Consider the following 19,358-nt stretch of genomic DNA (forward strand, 5'->3'; position numbering starts at 1 on the left):
AAAAACAATCTGTTACATAATGTTCCGAGTAGATAAAATATTACGAACAATTAAAAGTGAACTATTGTAATCTTCCGAATCGACGATAGTGTTCCATCTCATATCTTCAAGGAACAGCGACAATCCGAAACCCGTTCCGCTTGTCCTATAGTTCCAAATAAACTTTTTTTTTTGTTGATGATGCTCAAACGAATAAAATTTACTTTTCATACATTTTAACGACGTCAAATATATTTTCTAACTGTTTGTTCCCATATTTACATACTTTCAAGTCAGCTTAAACAGAAAAAAGATGAAAATGTCGCATATAACGTATATAAGTACATAAGCGGATTATCCCTAAGGGTGGAAATGTTTGTTTATACGGAACCTACTCCTTTCTGCCTTGTGATGCAAAACCATATATTACTATAAAGGATTTATGGCGTGTGTTTGAGAACATAGACGTATATCAGTGTAATGTATAATTATGTTTTGAGCTTTTGCGAATTTTCTACACATTTATGTGCTTACATATACGAAGTTTGTGATCGTTTACGGGGAAAACAATGTGCCAATAAAAAGGTAACATTTTGTGTCAAAATTTTTAGGATATGAAAATTAAAATATTTTATCGATACAGAACGATCGACACATAGGGTTGAATGTTGAATTGAAGTTACAGTTGAAAAAATAAATCCCGAGAGTTGAAGGTAAAATTTTTGTTTAACCTGAGAATTCGTCCATATGTTCAGAAATTTGCTATTTGTTTCACTATAAAACCACCAGCAATTTCAATTGTTTGAGATACTGTGAAAAATTCAGTTCTGTTAGAAAGTCGAAAGCTGGTCGCAAGAATATTAAATGTTTAAAATACAATTGATATATGAGTCACAAGACGGTAATGATGGTTGTACAGTGTCAAGAATTATTTATTCCCTGAATGTCACACTGTCGCATCGCCCAAAAGTTCATTCAAAATTGACATCAATTAATCAAACTGTGTAAATGCCATGTGTAAATCCATGCATATATTATGGCCTCCATTGCATCTGCAACTTGAGTACAATTATACCCGATTCCGTTCCGAGACGCTATCACAATCCCGCCCTCATCATAACTAATGTTTGAGGTTAAAATGAAAATAATTTAGAAGTATGGAAAGGAAATTTATGAGAATTTTCGTACATAAAACGCGATACAAGCAGACGAAAGCACTTAACACTATAACATTATCTGAATTTTTCAGTTTTTTTTTTCATCTCTTCGTTTAAAATTTTATAGAGCTTTTTGAACTTCAGTCCTTCAACGGTACTTGTGTTGAATATTATTCTTTCCTTAGTTATATCTTGAATAACTAAAATGAAGTGGATGTATAACACGAAAGGTAAAAGGTTATGTAACGTACGAAAATATGCAATAATGTTATGTTTGACTCTTCACTTAAGAAACATCCAAAACACGAGATACTTCATGCTTGAAGTCTTCTCTACGTTTAAATATCTGATATACATTTTTCACCATATACATATCTATTCATATATATATATGACAACAAAGAGTTACACAAGACATACGACGCAAATCCCTTGAAAGTTTATTTAGAGAGAAAAAAAACACACAACACACACGAGCTTTTTTTCATATACCTTTGGAGTTCTATGTACACCTTGATTTACAACAAAAACACACATTTCATATATTGTGTATAGTAATATGTATGTATATGGAGGTCTCGTCGTTTTGTTTTACAATTCCTTTTTTTCATAGAAATTTTCTTTACCCCGTCCAACCCTTTTTTCACATCACTTTACACACATGTACGTTAAATGTAGACAACCGAGTTAAAAAGCCAGAAAAAAAATTTATGCCAGAAGAAACAGGCGATAAAGAACCGTGTTATGGATTGTACTATATATGAAATAGTATACACAGTTGAATATTGTGATATATATATTTCAATACAGTGTGTACACAAAGAGTACATAAAAGGGGTGCTGAAAATATACATTGTATTTATGGAAATTTATGTTTTTGAAAAATTAATTTTTAGTTATGACTTTAAAGGTGATTTCTTATGCGAATAATATTTTTCTCATGTTTTCCTAAAAGTTACCATGCTTTTCTTCACTCGGGGTTTTTTTTTGGTACGTATTTTACAAAATGTGTGTATAATATATTTATGAAGAGTACATGTTGGTGGTGGGTTTATTTTTTATTTTCGTCTTCTTATACTTCTTCAACCCGATATGCAATGGTTGAACGCAGGAAATTGATTTCTTTATGGAAAAAACAGAAATTTTATGTTCATGTTTGGTTTATAAAAACATGATGGTTTTTATATAGCTTTTCAGCGGTTTTTTTCTTCTTCCGATGTTATGCACAGCATAGCGTCAGTATTGAGGTAAAACCTGGATCAGTGGTATGGGATAAATATGTGGAAAATGGTAAACATACATTAAAAACGGGATGGTTTCGAAATGAATGAATGAATGAACTGTAACTGATCATGATTTAGCATAATAATTGCTGATATACTTTTTAGTTTTGTTTTGCAAGAAAATAATTTACCTCTCAATATAAGGTGTTTGTAATGGATCTGGTGGAATCATGTTGTGAACGTACCTGGAATTGAGAAAACAAAATATATATAGAAAATACGATTAAACGGTTTAACGAATAAAATCTTGTTCATAGTATAAAATAAATCAAAATTTTAGTAGAGTGATTTTGACATTTACATGGATCCGCTGTTCGTATTATTTTACAGAAATTCTGATATAAATAATTTTTGATTAATTTTACAAGTAAATAAAATATGAATAAATTACGAAAATAAATTTTTCCATATATCCGAAGAAAAAAAAATTCAAACAGAGTCACGACTCTACGACAACACGTGCGCCCATATCCCATATAAATTTTAATAAACTCAAAATTGTATTTTAAAATATTCTCTAAAATAATATGCTGGGTGAAAGCTTGCGCTGTATGTAAATAAACAAAAATTATAATCCAATAAAATACGATAGAATATAAATATTTATGACGAAATTATTCAGAATGCATAACGTTACAAATCACAGAGTATATTATCCTAATGAAATTTTCACCCTATCATATGTTCATTCCTGCTTAGACGCTGGGGTATATATATACTCATGAAACCGTAGAGGATCATGGAATTCTCTTCATTTTGTTAGTTTTGTAAATTTTCATTGACTTCATAATATTCATCTGCTTGCGTTCGCTCACTCTCTCTCTCTCCATCTCTTTCTCTAGGTTTTTCTTGATTCATCACTACATGTATAAAATGTATTTAGCATTATATTCATTATTCATTATTGTATAGAAAGTAAATCTGCCTTTTCAACTCAAAAAGATATCCTTTTTGTCGTATACACGTTTAATTTCATGTATAATAAATTTCATAAAAGGGATATTCAGTAGAATACCTTACTAACTGTATTATATCCATAAATTATTTACGAGCACACTATCCCATATAATATACAAATACTGAGAAATTTCTATAAATATATTGTATATGTGGCCTCTACAAATATTTAGCTTTATATGTTACATTCTCATCATTGCTCTCATATATTCATTATATTTATGCAAACTATTTCATTTCATATTACACACATTTTGAATACATATCCCCATATACTACGTAAATATAGTATAACAAATAAAAACGGATATCTTCTCCATTCATTCGGAATAATAACTTTGCCAAGTCAAAAACTAATTTGATATAATTTCCATATAATCCAATTTATTATATTATTTTCGCAGAATCTTATGCATCTTCAAGTGGAATTGTAGGATTTTATCCCCTTACACGAACATTTTCCAAGCATATTTTCCTCTGCTAAGAGCAGAATAGAATAGAAAAAAAAAGAGAAAAAAATTTTGTGCATAAAACGTATCTTGTTATGCCGTTGCATTTTGTGCGAGCATAATTCAATTGTGAAGTACCTAGCATTTGATTCGTTTACGCTAGTCCCCGGTGCCAGATAATGTTGTGAAAATTGCTTGAATGTTACAGATGTTATCGGAATTGTTTGTCAGATTTTTTTTTGTGTGGTAAATCGAATTCAAGCAATTTACCGACATCAGTAGCCCATAAGTCCGAAATTGTATTTCTGGTTTCTGTTAGATTTAACTACATTGTCGTAAAGCAAATCGTTTTTCTGAGAGTCATCTGGTTTCAAAGCTGATAGCATTCACGACCCCAAAACACTTTATGCTTTGTAGATTTTGTGAATCAATTGAATATCGAAGCGTATTTATGAGTGGTTCTCCATTAATGCCGTATTATAGGTCATTGTTGCGTGAATGTAAATAGGCATATGGAAGAGAAAATGTGATGAAATTTCATTCCCACAAAGACCAGAAAACAGTTTTTTTTTAAAATCAAAACTCAATGATCAATCACAACGGTTTATTAATTGACTCAGTAGAAACTTCCACTGACATCTAAATTATTATAATCAAAATCAATGGGTGGCACCACAATTAATATTAGATATTTCTTAAAAGTATTTTATGGGATCCATCTCGATCGAGACTTCGAGAAATGGTTGAAATTATTTTAATTACATTGGCTCCTATCAGCATTATATTAACGAACCGTATACCGAGAGTCCATTTGCCACATTCGTTTTGAACTAATAAATTTTTGTTTTTTTTTTCCTCTCGTGTATGTGTGCAACGATATTTCAACATGTCAATACCTTTCATCGGTCTAATTAAATACAAAGATTTTTTTTATTTAATTCTTCAGCAACTATAACGAAATCTAAGTAGAGTAGAAACCGAGAAAAATATACAGTCACCGGCACACACACGCACACTTTCACAAGAGACTCTTTCTCAAACTAGATAAAGTAATTAATTATGAAAATGATTTTTTTAATTCATAGAAATTAAGATATTTGTGTTAAGATTATTCCTCCATAAATATACGAGAAATACGTCGACGTAAAATGCGCCATGGGTGGATCATATTAGATTTTCATTAACGATATCATTTCACTTAAAAAATAAGTTGTTGCTGTAAAAAGAAGCAGTTTTATTACTTCGCTGCTAAGTCTTACAAAAACAACAAGTTAATTCACTCCATAATTTATTATTCTGTGTGGAATTTCTGTGATGGTATAGTAATACAAAAGGAGTTGAGATGTGTTTTTACAATTTATTCGTTTTCTTTCGGTGCCTTTTAGAATAATTGTTCGTATTATTGTGTATATTGCATGTATTCACATATTTAAGGTATTACATTGTGAAATTTCGAGTAAAAACACACACCACATAGAGTGCACAGACTTACTTTTCGTATATGTATCTCAATGTAAAAACACAGAGAGGCATTTCCATTTTCGTTTTGTTTTCAAAGCACGAATTATACACCAAGCATAATAATTCAATTTTGTTTATTTTAATGTAAAAGTTCTAATATGAATTATTATTATGGTTTATATTTCTATAGTTGGAATTTTATTAGCATATGAATGTGTTTGGTGTACGGCCGCATTCTGGTTATATAAATATATCCGAACAAAAAGCCTTTAATGTAAAAAAAAACGTAAGTGACGCGAACCACTACCAGCATAAAGTATGTCTATAAATGCATGTCGTGAAATATGTTATTACCAATTCCCCGTAAAATGTAACACTAAAAAACACGAAAAAAAACCAAACACAATTGAACCAATATTGTCGCTACAGGACCCACTTACTTTGTACTATTATCCGGCCTTTGAACTTTATACATGGTTGCTTTAGCTTTATATTAATTGAATAATCCGATGGTACAATAATCAAAAACAGTTCTCTACAACTGTGTATTTGATGACGACAATGCGTTTGGTTGTACAACTCAAAATTCTTTCGCTAATTTCAATTTCAACTTTTCATAACATAAAAATTCGATATATTTTGATAAATTCTCCCCGCAAACGTATATTGTTCACAAATTGATAAAGCTCGTGACTCTCTTGCTGACGAATCGGACCGAATAGAAATGAAAAGCTAGTGTTCAATTAATGGAAAACAATTGTCGGTGTCTAACAGCGACTGGAAATCATTAATGTAAGTAAATTGTAGAGAATTGTATATATTGTATATATGTACGACAATATTCCATGTAGCCTGTCTGGAAGACATGTTTCGCACTCCCATCAAAGTATGTAAAATATGAAATGCTATGAAATATTCGTTGATTAAATTTTGCACTTCACTGAACAAATAATGATAAATTACTGTTGATGGCTGTTTGCATGGGTTTTTTTTCTCTTGCTCTGTATATACGAATGATGAATGGAAAATTTATTTTCTTCGCCTTTTTTCTGCCTTTCGAGGAAAATCGAAAACGAAAAATAAAAGAAGGAAAAGAAGAAGGAGAAAAAAATTGTGGAATTCTGCGTACTACAACAAGCGAAATCAGAAAATTCTGTTGAGTTGTAGACACATGTGTTTTTCATTTCTATATTCCTTTATGATATGACATTGTGATGATGAGTGACGAGGGACCTTGAAACGTAAATATTGTGTTTTCTCTGCCAGATGATAATATGGTAGAAAAATAATTTTAATTGGACTCAGTATAATATCTGATGGTGGTATTATATTCGGGTACACACCACTTTAAACGATGTATGAGGCAATCGAAAAACGTTACATAAAAATGGTGCATGCACAATCGACTTCAGGTAAGCATTTCATTCCAGGAGGGTCTAATAGAATTGACAATAGGTTTCTTTTTCACAAATTTTAAAAGAAGTCAAAAGAAAAGAATCTGAAAAAAAAGAAGAATTGAATGCACACGTTGTTGATGCTGAGAATCCATGGCAAATCATGCATAGTTATATAAAGTTGGATGAATACGCAGGGATTAAAACTGGTTCTTTGTTGAAGTTTTTTTTTGTAAACAAAATTTGTTCACGTTGGAATGTAGCATCGGAGATTTAATTTAACAAACGACTAAAATGAAATTTTTATGAAGCAATTCAAGTGTGACACAGAGAGCATGTGTTACACTCGTTTAAACAGGTAAAGATTACCAACTCGATCTCGTCCCTTCGGTGATACCCGGAATGTATGAACAAAATATTTACAAAAAAAGAGACGACCCATTGATCGTGCAAACGTTATTCGGAAAAGGTTCTGCACATGATCCATTCGCATAGACAAAGTCATTATGTCTCGTGCAAGTGAAACTCAATGGGTATAAGGACTCTAGAGGAGTTATTCATTATTCAATTCGGATGAATTCTCTTTTTTCAAATTCTGAAGTTGTTTCTCGAAATATAAAAGCAGGTAATAACTACGAAGCATACGGATTAAAATTCAGGTCAAAAATGTAATCAATTTTTGAAAATTCATTTAAAATTTTAAGCTATTTACAGATTCCGAATTTTTTTGGGCAAAACATAATGCAAATAAATGCACAATATTCAAATGAAAACACACTCTATGAAACTAGGAATTTGGTATGTACCCATGAAATAATTATTTTTAATGCGGGGAAAAACTGGAATGAAAGGCATCATAATATTCATTTCATTGTTCAATAATTATATTACTCATATTCAGTTAGTTCATTAATGTTTAGTTGTGTTTTGCCACTACCAAATTAGTCAAATTAATTTTGGTTTTTGAAATCATGCCACATTTATTGAACAGACAAATAATGTTTGGAATAATTATTACGTGCGACCAAAGAATGGGTAATGAGTACTAGGTTGAGGGGTTCATCGCTTAGTCTATACAACAGAATAAAAACAAATGCAATACGAGTAGAAAACTGAATCTAAATACTGGAAAAGCTGGAGAATCTATCGATTAATATGATATAGACTATACAATAAAAAAGAGATACTAGCGGTTAACCAACTTCATTTTCGGTGGACGGGCCTTATCGAGTAAAATAAGTTACGTAACTATTTGTTATTTTGACTAGTGGGATTTTAGTCTTTGCATTCGCTGCAAGCCTTCGATTCCTATAATTAGAGATAATTCAGAGAGTTGAAAAATTTAATTTGGCTGCTCATTACTCGCTGTAGAAGAAGCCGTAGGGACGAGTATGTAAAGCTAAAAACTTAAGATGTGTCATCTTTGGCGGAACTTACGGCCCACCCTGTATATCACATGGTGACATACAAGGAAAGTTTTGCTCAGAGTTTGAGGCTCTTACGATTCCCTGCAGCGGAAATATTTTTATTTTTCGTATTTTGGCATTTAAAAACCAAAATATGCTCAAAAACCATTTTTTTCTTAAATTTTCATCTTGGGCAGCTGCTGCGGACCACCCTGTATTTTCCACCAAGTTGCGTCCAAGGAGAATTTTGTTCAGAATTCAAAACTCTGAAAGTTTCCCGAAGAAACTATATTTTTATTTTTTGTATTCTGGCATTGGGAAGCCAAAATATACTGAAAAACACGATTTTGGAGGGGGGAAGCCAATATCTTGAGACTCGACCAAAATCGAGACTATGACCCTCCTGATCATTTATCCTGGGACTATTCACTATCGTTTAAAACTTTCAAACCCTCTCGACATACTCGTCCCTACGGCTTCTTCTACAGCGATTGTATTATTAGCACGATATTCGTTTTTTCTTACAGAGCCCATGTTCATACAGTTATATCGAGTATTGCTTCCAAATTAAAGGCTCATGATTTTGCGTCACTTACGTAAAAAAGAAGCCAAAAGTCAAACTTACATCGAACTTGGTTATTGAATGCAATTTGGCAAGACTCCGATGATATATCGCAAAAATTTAAACGGTATTCAGTATCCCGTTCACTATACTAATGAGGCTCGTATTCCTATTATAAACGAAACATCAAACTGACGTCGTGACGTTAACAAATAGGTCATTATATCATTTGGATACCTTTGAAAATGTCTGAGTTAATGATTCGCCATTTGATAGGAAGCATCGTTTTATATGGAAGAAGAGTAATGTCATTGTCATGGAAGATAACATGTCATATTCAGCTTTTTGCGCATTACAAAATTTATTGAAAATTAAGAGTCAATACCAGTATTAACAGTGATAACTGTTTCAACACTGACGCTGCTCAATTTCTGTATTGAAGGACAGTAATGGTAAATTAGCGTAACTAATTAATTGACAACGACTGGTAAATAATCCATTTTATATGCATCAAAAAATGTTTATGGTAAAGATTCCACGATAGCTAGCGTTATACGTGAGTCATTAATGTATCTCTAATGCAATTACTTTCCGAAAGGAAGGAGCTTCCTAATTGACATTTATAGTAACAAAATATGGCTTGGCGTTAAGAAAAACAACGCTTGTCTCAATAAATCTATATTAAATTGACTAATTTGAATAATTTTCTTTAGACTCACCGAATGAAATGAAAACATAAAACGCAAAATATCCGACAGTTTTTTTTTACTTCTCCTCTATATATTTTCAACATTTCGCGCTCTGTCATCCATTTCTTTATCGCTTCAAAAATTCAAAGAAAAATAAATTTTCCCTGACTGTTAAGCGTTATATACGAGAGTGTACCGAAGAGAAAAAAAAATAAAAATTTATAGCTTCTCAACACATATCTCATTCAGTACATAACATTAATAAGAAAATTGTGTTGGAATTTGATAACACCGAAAAAGAAGTCTAACGAAAGTGCAGGACGGCACAATTTCTTTCTGGTTATTATGTTACATATTACGGAATCATATTCTCCAGAGAACTTGTTTCATGAATTATATCCGTATGTATAACTATTACACCTTTCAGATGGGTTAAAAAAAACCCTTTTCATTCCAAACAAACTCAAATTTTATTCGCGAGTGATTCGTTATTCACGAGAATAAGAAAAAAATTCTAAACGATTCTGGTGTTGTGACTTTGTATTCACAAGTGTTTTCCATGGAATGGAAATTGTGAAAGGTCGATTCAGAATTTAAAATCGTCTCTAGTCGTCAAATCTGTTCGAAACATTCGTTCCTTTTAACGGCAAGATCATCATCGAATCTGTTACTTCTTTTCATCGACTTTCCAATGATTCAAACAAAATCTTTTACTTCATAAATTTTACCATTTTTCTTTTCTCTATATAATACGGCATTAGCCAGAGTTCAATTTGTTCCGACTCCGTCGACAACAAATGACATAGCCGGCTAATGCAATTTTTCCTTCTTTAATTGATGGTCCGCTTTATTTCGACTGAATCAATATCACAATTTTGTTTTCATAACGCTAAACAAAAACTGTTTTGCCGGTATTGAATAGTCGAGAATGAACGAAATTCTTATTTCTGTTCGACTTTTGTTCTGTGTAAATTTTTTTTGCATACACGTCTAATTGGACATTTGTTTGCATTTTGTTTCTCTCGTTTTCTGTTTTCTTGTTTTCGTCTGTACTTTTAAATTTGCGTTATACAAACGAACATCAAACATGAATAATGATAAGGTAACAAAACAACAAAAAAACCAAAAACAATAAAAAAATAATTTCTTGTTGATAGTGTATAACTTTTATGTATACGTTTGAGTGCCATAAAAAAACTGGTTAGAGTTGCTAAACAAAACTTCAATAAATTGAAGCTGCCGTGAATACAATCGGGATCCAAAAGAAAAATATTTTTTTTGTAATTCCGGGTCATAATTCTCACCTTTCTATGCATTCATTTGATGTCGATGGAATGGATATTTTTCATTGAATGCAAGAACGGTGAACGGTTCTCACACAGAGTAACCTTGACTAAAGATTCAATTTTTCAAAAATGAATTTTTGTTTGCTTGTAAATTATGCCGAGAAAATAAGTTAATGTTTTGTATTATACCCCGGATTGATAAAAAAGTCGTATATCACGGCAGGAATGCCGGTAATTTCTCATACACAATGTCTTACCGACCTCGCTTTCGCATCGGGTTGACATCAAACCTAACTTTGAACATATAAAATTATCAAGGTGGGACGATCACTAAGTAATCTTGAAACACTACCTTACTTAGTAAATAAATAACTATTTTGAAACAAGTCTTTTGTAGCAACCATGTCCGTTCAACAGTAAAATAGGGCTCATCGATTCACTTCTTGAAAATAATAATTGGATGTTGTTGTAGACAAGTTATCACCCTGTACTCAAATATAAAACATGTAATGGTGATGGACCATCACTGATGGTGAGGCTAAATAAGACAACCATTTAAATTTTGAAGAATATTTCTCACGAAAATAATCAAATTATTTATAAAATTGTTGTTTCATCAAATTATGACTTTGTTTAGGGAGATAATTTATTTTCACGATGGTGGTAGTTAGTGGAACGGCGTGGAGTATGTTGTATAATGTAACACTGTCCATGTAGGATGAAAAGTTATTTGTCCATGAACAACCAAATAATCCATTCTCAACTCATATGTTAATTTAAAATTGTTTCACCTTGCCATCTCCAAAATTTACAATCTTTGAGGGTTAAATTGTGTCAATCAAAAATTATCAAAGTCGTATGAATGCATAGAGCTATACTCGAGAGGTGGCATGGTGGCGCTGTCTTTCAAGGAAACCATAAAAATATATGGCAAACCAGACATGTTGAAATAACGACCTTACATCTCTCGAGTGTAACTCTATTATATGAATGTGAACAGTGACTCTACTGAAGTGACGAAGATGGTTGAACATATTCAGTGACTTTCTTTTTTCGAATATTTTTTGCTTAAAGAAAAGACAAACCCTAATTTTGCAACAAAAAAATCGACTAAATTTCGTTTCAAATTTGTTATCGTAAACGATTTACTAAGCATAAAATCGTTAAATTGAAAGCATCCCGACAACACATCTATCTGCAAGCATGCATGAATGTTGAACAGATACACACACTAAATGGTGGAATAAAACCCTCTTTTTCTCGCACATAGAAATGACAAGTAAACTTAATTAGGTTCCTGCACTCCATTTATACAACGCCCATGAATACATATACTCCAGCGCAAACTGATCCCCAATCGAAAAACATGAATAAAATTGTAAATATTTGCTTAAATACGTTGATTGAGATGTGACTTTCGAGACATTTTATTACCTATCCTCCAAACATGCGAGTCGATGATCAGCATCGCAACCATAACAAGAAATATGAGCATGGCTTAGAATATAGAATGTTTATGTACATGTTACAGTATAATGTTGCGGGAGTTATGTAAAAAGGGTATGTTTCTGGAATAGAGATTATAGTATGTTTTGAAATGGTACGGATGGTTGATGGTGTGTATATGCTATATAGATCTATATCGGCAGAACATGTGAAATAGGCTATATGGTATGTATATATTGTTTATATACGTACGTATGTTGTAGGAGCTTTTGTAAAATAAAACATGAAATATTTTTTAGATGAAATACAGAACGACGACGAAAAAACCTGTACGAAAACGACAGATAAATGAAGACTACGTGACAAGACCAATGGTGAAGGGGATTTAATAAAGTAGACATTTTCGGTTTGAGGGTAATGTAAATTTGTGAAAAAAACATAAATTATGCAAAATATTGTATGTTTAAATGACAGCTAATGGAATTTTGAATGGTTGTTTTAGGTGAACAAAATTATATTTATGCGGAGGAAGGAAAAAAAATTGTTTAACCCTTTCATAAATGCCATTAATCATATTTGATCTCACGAAATTCATCAAATTTTAAGTACAATTTCTAGAGATTAAAAATTTATAAATTTTCGGCATTGGTAGGTTCGCACAGATTGTGTGCCGTATAAATGGTTCCGATATCTGATAAAATGTAAAAGAAAAACATTTTTGGGGTTAAAAAAGGCAATCTAATGGTATTTTGTCCACAACCAAAATGCTGTATCGATACTTTGTAGATAAAGTGAATAATGAAAAATCATTTTTTTTCATCAAGATATTCAGATTCAGATGAAAGGAATCGTCAAACGACTCCAGAAAAATAAAACGTTGAAGCATCATCCTCTTCATTTTGCCAGCTCACGTTTTTCATTGTTATTATCAAAGGCTACCCTATATGTTAATACAAATGTCAGTGGGATAACCTGCACTTGCAGTTGTTCATTTAATATCACACACAAACTTGCATCTAACGTGAATGCGTTCATTCATTTTATCGGAAAAATTTTTGTTACATTTCATAGCACGCTGAAATCCTAATTTTTGAACTCCCGCTCGTTATGTCCAGTGGCTGAGAGCCAATGGTATAGACTTTAAAATATAAAGAATCGTATAGGCTATGGATGGGGAAATGTTTATTGTTACCAACTGGCGGAAGTGTCCATTTTTTTTATTTAGACAATTCTCACAAGTTCCCCTTTCTAGAAAAGTTCGGATTGTGTTCCCAACTTTTCACCTAAAACATTTTTTAGTACAAATTTGTTTGAAAATGTCATTTAGATGACACGTTTAGAACTATTTTGAACTGAGTACTGAGTCTTTGTCAAAGTTAATACTTTTCCTTCGTTTCCCACTCATTACAGTATAACAATATGAAATTCTTAATGTTTTCATTCATAAGTGTTTGACGGCTCTGAGCCAGTTAAATTGACCTGGTCTTCGTTCTCCGTGATCACTTTATAGAAAATAAAGTAAATGATCACGCGATCGCGAAACCCCATGCTTCCTTGTTGTGTCACGAGTGAACAGATCCATTACCGTGTTTTCTCTGCCTTGCAAAGTCTAATAGTTCAACAATATTCGGATTACAATTTTTACCAGAGAAAAAAAATCGTACACACACCAGCCAATGACAAATTATTTCGCTCTCGAAATAAGTAAATCATACATTATTTTGAAAATGAAATATAATTGTTACCCGTGCTGCAACATTAATCATTTATAAATAAACAAGAAAGGGAAAAAATCCAATTACACAAAAGATAAGAGTTTCACCAGCGCGCAACAAAAAAACGTTTTTTTTGCTTTCTTATTCTGGTGAAACGGCGACAACGAGGAAGAACCAACTTCGTCTTCTTAATCAAAAACAAAATGCCATTATTTTTTTTAATTAATCTTCTTATTATTTTTGCAGTGAAAATAGTTCTTATTAAAAATATCCATGCTATAAATGTAATTCATTCTTATTTTTCTTCTGCTAAATAGAGTGTCGTTGAATAACACAGCTCACTTTATTTCTGTGGTGCTTACAGAAAAGTTTTATTTATTTCGGAAATGTTCTTTCATTAATAGCACTAAGAAAACTCGACAACTTTCAATGTATAATATTGTTGAGTATATAGAGTGCAAGCTACGTTATAAACCGTAAACGAGAATTTTAAAACTCGGAAGGCATCAGTTTTATAGCTTTGTCGCACCAGTTGTGATTTGAAAACGAAACAAATATATTTAATCGATTCAAAATGTTATTTTTTTCTTCGGGCGTTGAATGACCAAAGTTTTTAAAAGCTGAATGTCCGTGCCTGAAACAATGGTTACAATTCACATACCTCCTTTAAAAATTATTGATTCGTAGTTTCAAGACACTAACAGGTCAAATTCGGGTCATACAATCCTATTGTATTTGACAGGTCATGCAAAAATAACTCAATGGTCCTGTAGAAAACTATGTCTTAGCGTTTGTAGTCACTCTTAGTTGCCATTCTAACTTCTAAATTCTACCTGAAAACAACCTGTTGATAGATTTAACCTGAGCTACATCTTCTACTGTTGCATTGGCATAGAGATGTGCGGGCCGCCCGAAAATGTCGGGCCGCCCGGGTTTTTATCCGGCCCGACCGGGCCTGGGCCGGGCGGGCTTCAAATCTGTCGGGCCGAGCTTAGACCGTGATGAGTGAGACACACCTGACCAGTGATATAAATAACAGTGAAGTAAACATAAAAGGCTACAAATTGATAAGATGTGATTCACACTCAATGAAAACGGGTGGAGTAGCAATGTACATAAAAAGTGGAATGAAACATTCGATTGTTAAAAGTGAAATATATCGCAAAAATGTATGGTCAATGATAATAAATATAAAATCCAAAAAAATTACCGGTGATTTTGCGATCGTTTATCATTCGCCGTGTACACGGGTAGTGAACTATGATGAATTTTTGAACTATTTTGAAAGTTGGTGTGAGAGCAATATAACCTATAATAATAACATCGTCATATGTGGAGATTTTAATATAGATTTATTGAAATCATCGTGTCACAGTGAAAAAGTAAAAAAAATCATACAAAATATGGGAATGACCCAATGGGTGACTAAACCCACAAGAGTGACTAAAAATTCAAGGACTTTAATAGACTATGTGATTTCGAACATGTGCAATCTAAATGTAGACGTTCTGCTTGACGACAAAGTCAGTGATCATTCGTCAATTATATTTGAGGTGAAAAATGAAGTGATAAATAAACAAAAAAAAGTGATGAAGATATGTGGTTATACAAAGGAAAAATTTATAAATAAACTAACAAGTGTGGATTGGTCTCAATCGATTGGTATGAATGTGGACGAAAAAGCTAATTTTATGACAGATAACATGAGAGCGTGCTTAAGTGATTTTATTAAAAAAGTGACAATAAAAGAAACTGATAAAGTTTGGTTCACCCATAGCTTACATAAACAAAGACAAGAAGTTAGTGAATTATATAAAAAGGCTTACTATACAGATGATTCATCAGATTGGGAAGAATATAACAGGGTGAGTAAACTGTACAATTTTAACATAAAGAGAGCGAAAAATGAATTCTACCACAACAAATTATATGAAGCGGGAAATGACCAGAGGAAAGTGTGGAAGGTGCTAAAATCTATAATAAATGGTGTAGAGGTGGCGAATGACTATATTGAATTTAATGGCGATTTGAAAAGAAATGACATTGACGTAGCTGAATCGTTTAATAAGTATTTCATTGACAGTATAACTGAAATAAGTGATAGCATACCGATCGAAATAGATGACTGTGTGATAAAAGCAGATATAGTGAGTGCGTGCAGGTTTGACATCGTAACTGTAGAGAAAATTGAATGTTTCTTAACGAATATAAAATCAAATGGTGACCCGGAATTTATGTCGAAAAGGATTTTTATCGATGCGTTGCCAGTTGTTGGATCAATTTTTGCTGATATAGTGAACTCATCTATGGAATTTTCACATTGTCCAACGAAATGGAAAAAATCCTTGGTCTCTCCCATTCCAAAAATTCCCGGAACGATAAAGTGTGAAGAACACAGGCCTGTCAACTCATTACCAACTTACGAAAAAGTGTTGGAAGATGCAATTAAAACATTCTTGGAAGAACATGTGGAACGGAATAAAATAATCATCGAAGAACAATCAGGATTTCGATCGAGGCATTCGTGTGAGTCGGCGTTAAACATGTTACTGATGAACTGGAAGATGGAAATAACGAAAGGAAAGATAATCGTAGCAGTGTTTCTGGACCTTCAACGTGCGTTCGAGACAATCGACAGAAACAGGCTCATCTGTAAATTAAAACAATTGGGAATAACGGATAGAGAATTGGAATGGATCAAAAGCTACTTATCACAACGGACACAATCAACGAAATTTGGAGGAGCAACATCATCTGAGTTAAAAGTCGCAATAGGTCTTCCACAAGGATCGAAATTGGCAGCCTTATTTTTTGTGTTATACATCAATGACATTAAGTCTTGCCTGGTACACTTGATGATCATGTTGTTTGCAGATGACACTCTATTGTATTACAGTGGTGATGACATAAAAGACATTGAAAGTAAAGTGAATGAAGACCTGGAAAGGATTAACAAATGGTTAAACGTAAACAAATTGAAATTAAATGTAAAGAAAACAAAGTTTATGGTGATTGCGAAAAAAGGACGTAGTGATTTTGATATAGACGTTAAAATGAATAATGAATCGATAGACAGAGTTTTTGACATGAAATATTTAGGTTTTATGATTAACTGTAACATGAAAATGAACTGCCACCATGAATATATTTGTAGAAAGATAGCTAAAAAAATTGGCTTCTTTGCTCGAATCAGCAATAAATTGTCCATCGAAAATAAAATAAAAGTGTACAAATCCATAATCGCACCTCATTTTGAATATTGTTCATCAATATTGTCATCGTTCAATGTAGGAGAATTCGACCAATTACAAAAACTACAGAACCGGGCGATGAGGATAATTTTGAGATGTAGAGCGGATACAAGCGTCAATGTGATGTTGGATACCCTCAATTGGATGAATGTTAAGCAGCGGATTATGTTAAGAACGATGATTGTGGTGTTCCAGATCAAGAATGGATTGCTGCCTAATTATCTATGTAGCAAAATATCATATGTCGGTGACAGAAACCCTTACAACGTTCGCAATGCAAATGACATCAGACCAATCAATGACGCAAGGAACACAATTTTCTATGATGGAGTGCTAATGTTCAATGGAATGCCAGAGGAAATTAAAGGTGAAAATGATTTTAAAATATTTAAAAGACTGTTACGTGATGAAATAAAAAATAAATTTGTGATTTAATGAACCTGTAAAATGAATACATAAATGATTAAACGATAAAATTAAATAAGAATAAATATGATTAAAATACAAAATGAAATAATGAATGAATTAAAATAGAATTAAGAATTATAATAATTGTAAACTAAGAGAAAGGAGAAACGGAAAATGTAAAAAAGGAAAATAGCAAGGCTAAATAAATAAACATACATACATACCGGACCTAAAAAATCAAATTTTTGGCCCGATTTTCAAAGTTTCGCGCACTTTTTTATATGAAATTTGCTTTCGGGCCGCCCGAAAATGTCGGCCCGTCCGAGTTTTTATCCGGCCCGATCGGGCTTGGGCCGGACGGGCTATAAATACGTCAGGCCAGTTCGGGCCGGGTTTTAAAAATGAATTTCGGACCGGGCTTCGGGCCGGACGGGCTTCAAAAAAACATCGGCCCGCACACCTCTACATTGGCAACAGAAAGCCAGTGACAATGTTTAAAAACCATGCCAACTATTGCTATATTCTGTAGAAGGCGATTGAGTTGATTTTCATGAGATGACTTCGACCTGTTCTTAGTCTATTTGCAAAAAGGATCTTCAAATCGTCTACTGGCGTAGGTGTTAAAAAATGAAGCCAGCATATTTTTGTGAAAATTCCAACAACATTTTCTTCCAATTCATTCCTCACGGGATATCAGAGTAATGCAAAGCCGATAAAAGAGATATGGAATCAATAAATTGAATTGGATTTACAACGCTGAAAGTCTTTAATTTGTGCATTACAGATCCACCATCATTCGCAATTCATACTGTCAATATTATTATTTGCTGCTAATGTATCATACTCCATAAAAATAAAGTGTAAAAAATTGCGAAATTATATTGACAACAGTCTAATATTTTCGATCAACATGAAATCGACTGCAGATTTATCTTTCATTTTATGATATTAAATCTCTTTTTTTTTTCCTTCGTCTTACCTGGCAATTAATATTTTTTTATTATCCTCATAAATATTGAAATGTCACATAAAATACTGTTCAGGAATAAATTATTCAGATTATTATGCGAATTCGCAAAGAGCCTTTTTAACTTGCTGTGGGTAATAATTTCAACAAAAAGAAGAAGAAAAAAAAATATCCTAAGAGTATGAACGGAGCAATATGCCATAATAATAAAATAATCCTCTTTTCGTTATACCATTATAACTGGAGAGTGTAATTATTTTCATTTTTATCCTTATATGGTGTTGTTCGGCAGTGATAGAATATTTATATATATGTGGTTGTGTGTGGAGTGTGGTTCATAATAAACTAGGAATTTTTTGTTGCTGTTTAAAATTTATTATCTCATTTTTTACACCGTTTGCAAGTTGTTGTTATTACATAAGATGTATTTATCGTGAACCGAGTGAACACATGGAATTTGATCGAACATTGTAAATGCAATGAACACGATATTATACAAGGTGTGTGTGTAGGGAAAAGTTACCCATTAATGTTAAGAGCATTAAGTAAAATTGCACTATGTTGTATGTATATAAATCGAGCCGGAGAACTGGTGAATCGCTCATTCATTACACATGATTTAAAAGCATTAAAATGTGAAATATTATATTGCATATAAGCGGTTTATAACTAAACATGTTTCACATACATCAAAACATAACCCACCCACTTATTTTCAAATATTACAAACGTTTTATTATAAATTTGAAACCATTTGGAGAAGCGCATTAACTGTGGCATTATTTATGCGCGTCGGAATCATTATTGTTGAGCTATAAACCATTTCGAACCAGTTAAACGTTAGCATATAACCCATCATCTGTTACATTGCTTTAGTATACTATTTCGACTATATGAAACTATGTTGTTGTGTAATATTCAATGTTTCACCAGTCTCTCTTCCTTTAA

At 32.4% G+C, this 19,358-nt stretch overlaps 1 protein-coding gene across 8 annotated transcripts in view; it reads right to left on the reverse strand.

Annotated features, from left to right (window-relative positions):
• The window catches only part of LOC119068081 (teneurin-a), a 289,470-nt gene that overhangs the window by 110,129 nt on the left and 159,983 nt on the right, over positions 1 to 19,358 (reverse strand). For 5 of the 8 annotated variants that reach the window (XM_037171489.1, XM_037171488.1, XM_037171493.1 and 2 more), the window contains one exon: positions 2,551 to 2,604. The exons of the other annotated variants lie outside the window; for them this stretch is intronic. In XM_037171489.1, coding sequence (XP_037027384.1) covers positions 2,551 to 2,604 — 54 coding nt within the window. The remainder of the gene's footprint in view (positions 1 to 2,550; positions 2,605 to 19,358) is intronic. 8 annotated transcript variants of the gene reach the window in all.

Source organism: Bradysia coprophila (genome assembly GCF_014529535.1).
Source record: "Bradysia coprophila strain Holo2 chromosome X unlocalized genomic scaffold, BU_Bcop_v1 contig_173, whole genome shotgun sequence".
NCBI lineage: Eukaryota > Metazoa > Arthropoda > Insecta > Diptera > Sciaridae > Bradysia > Bradysia coprophila.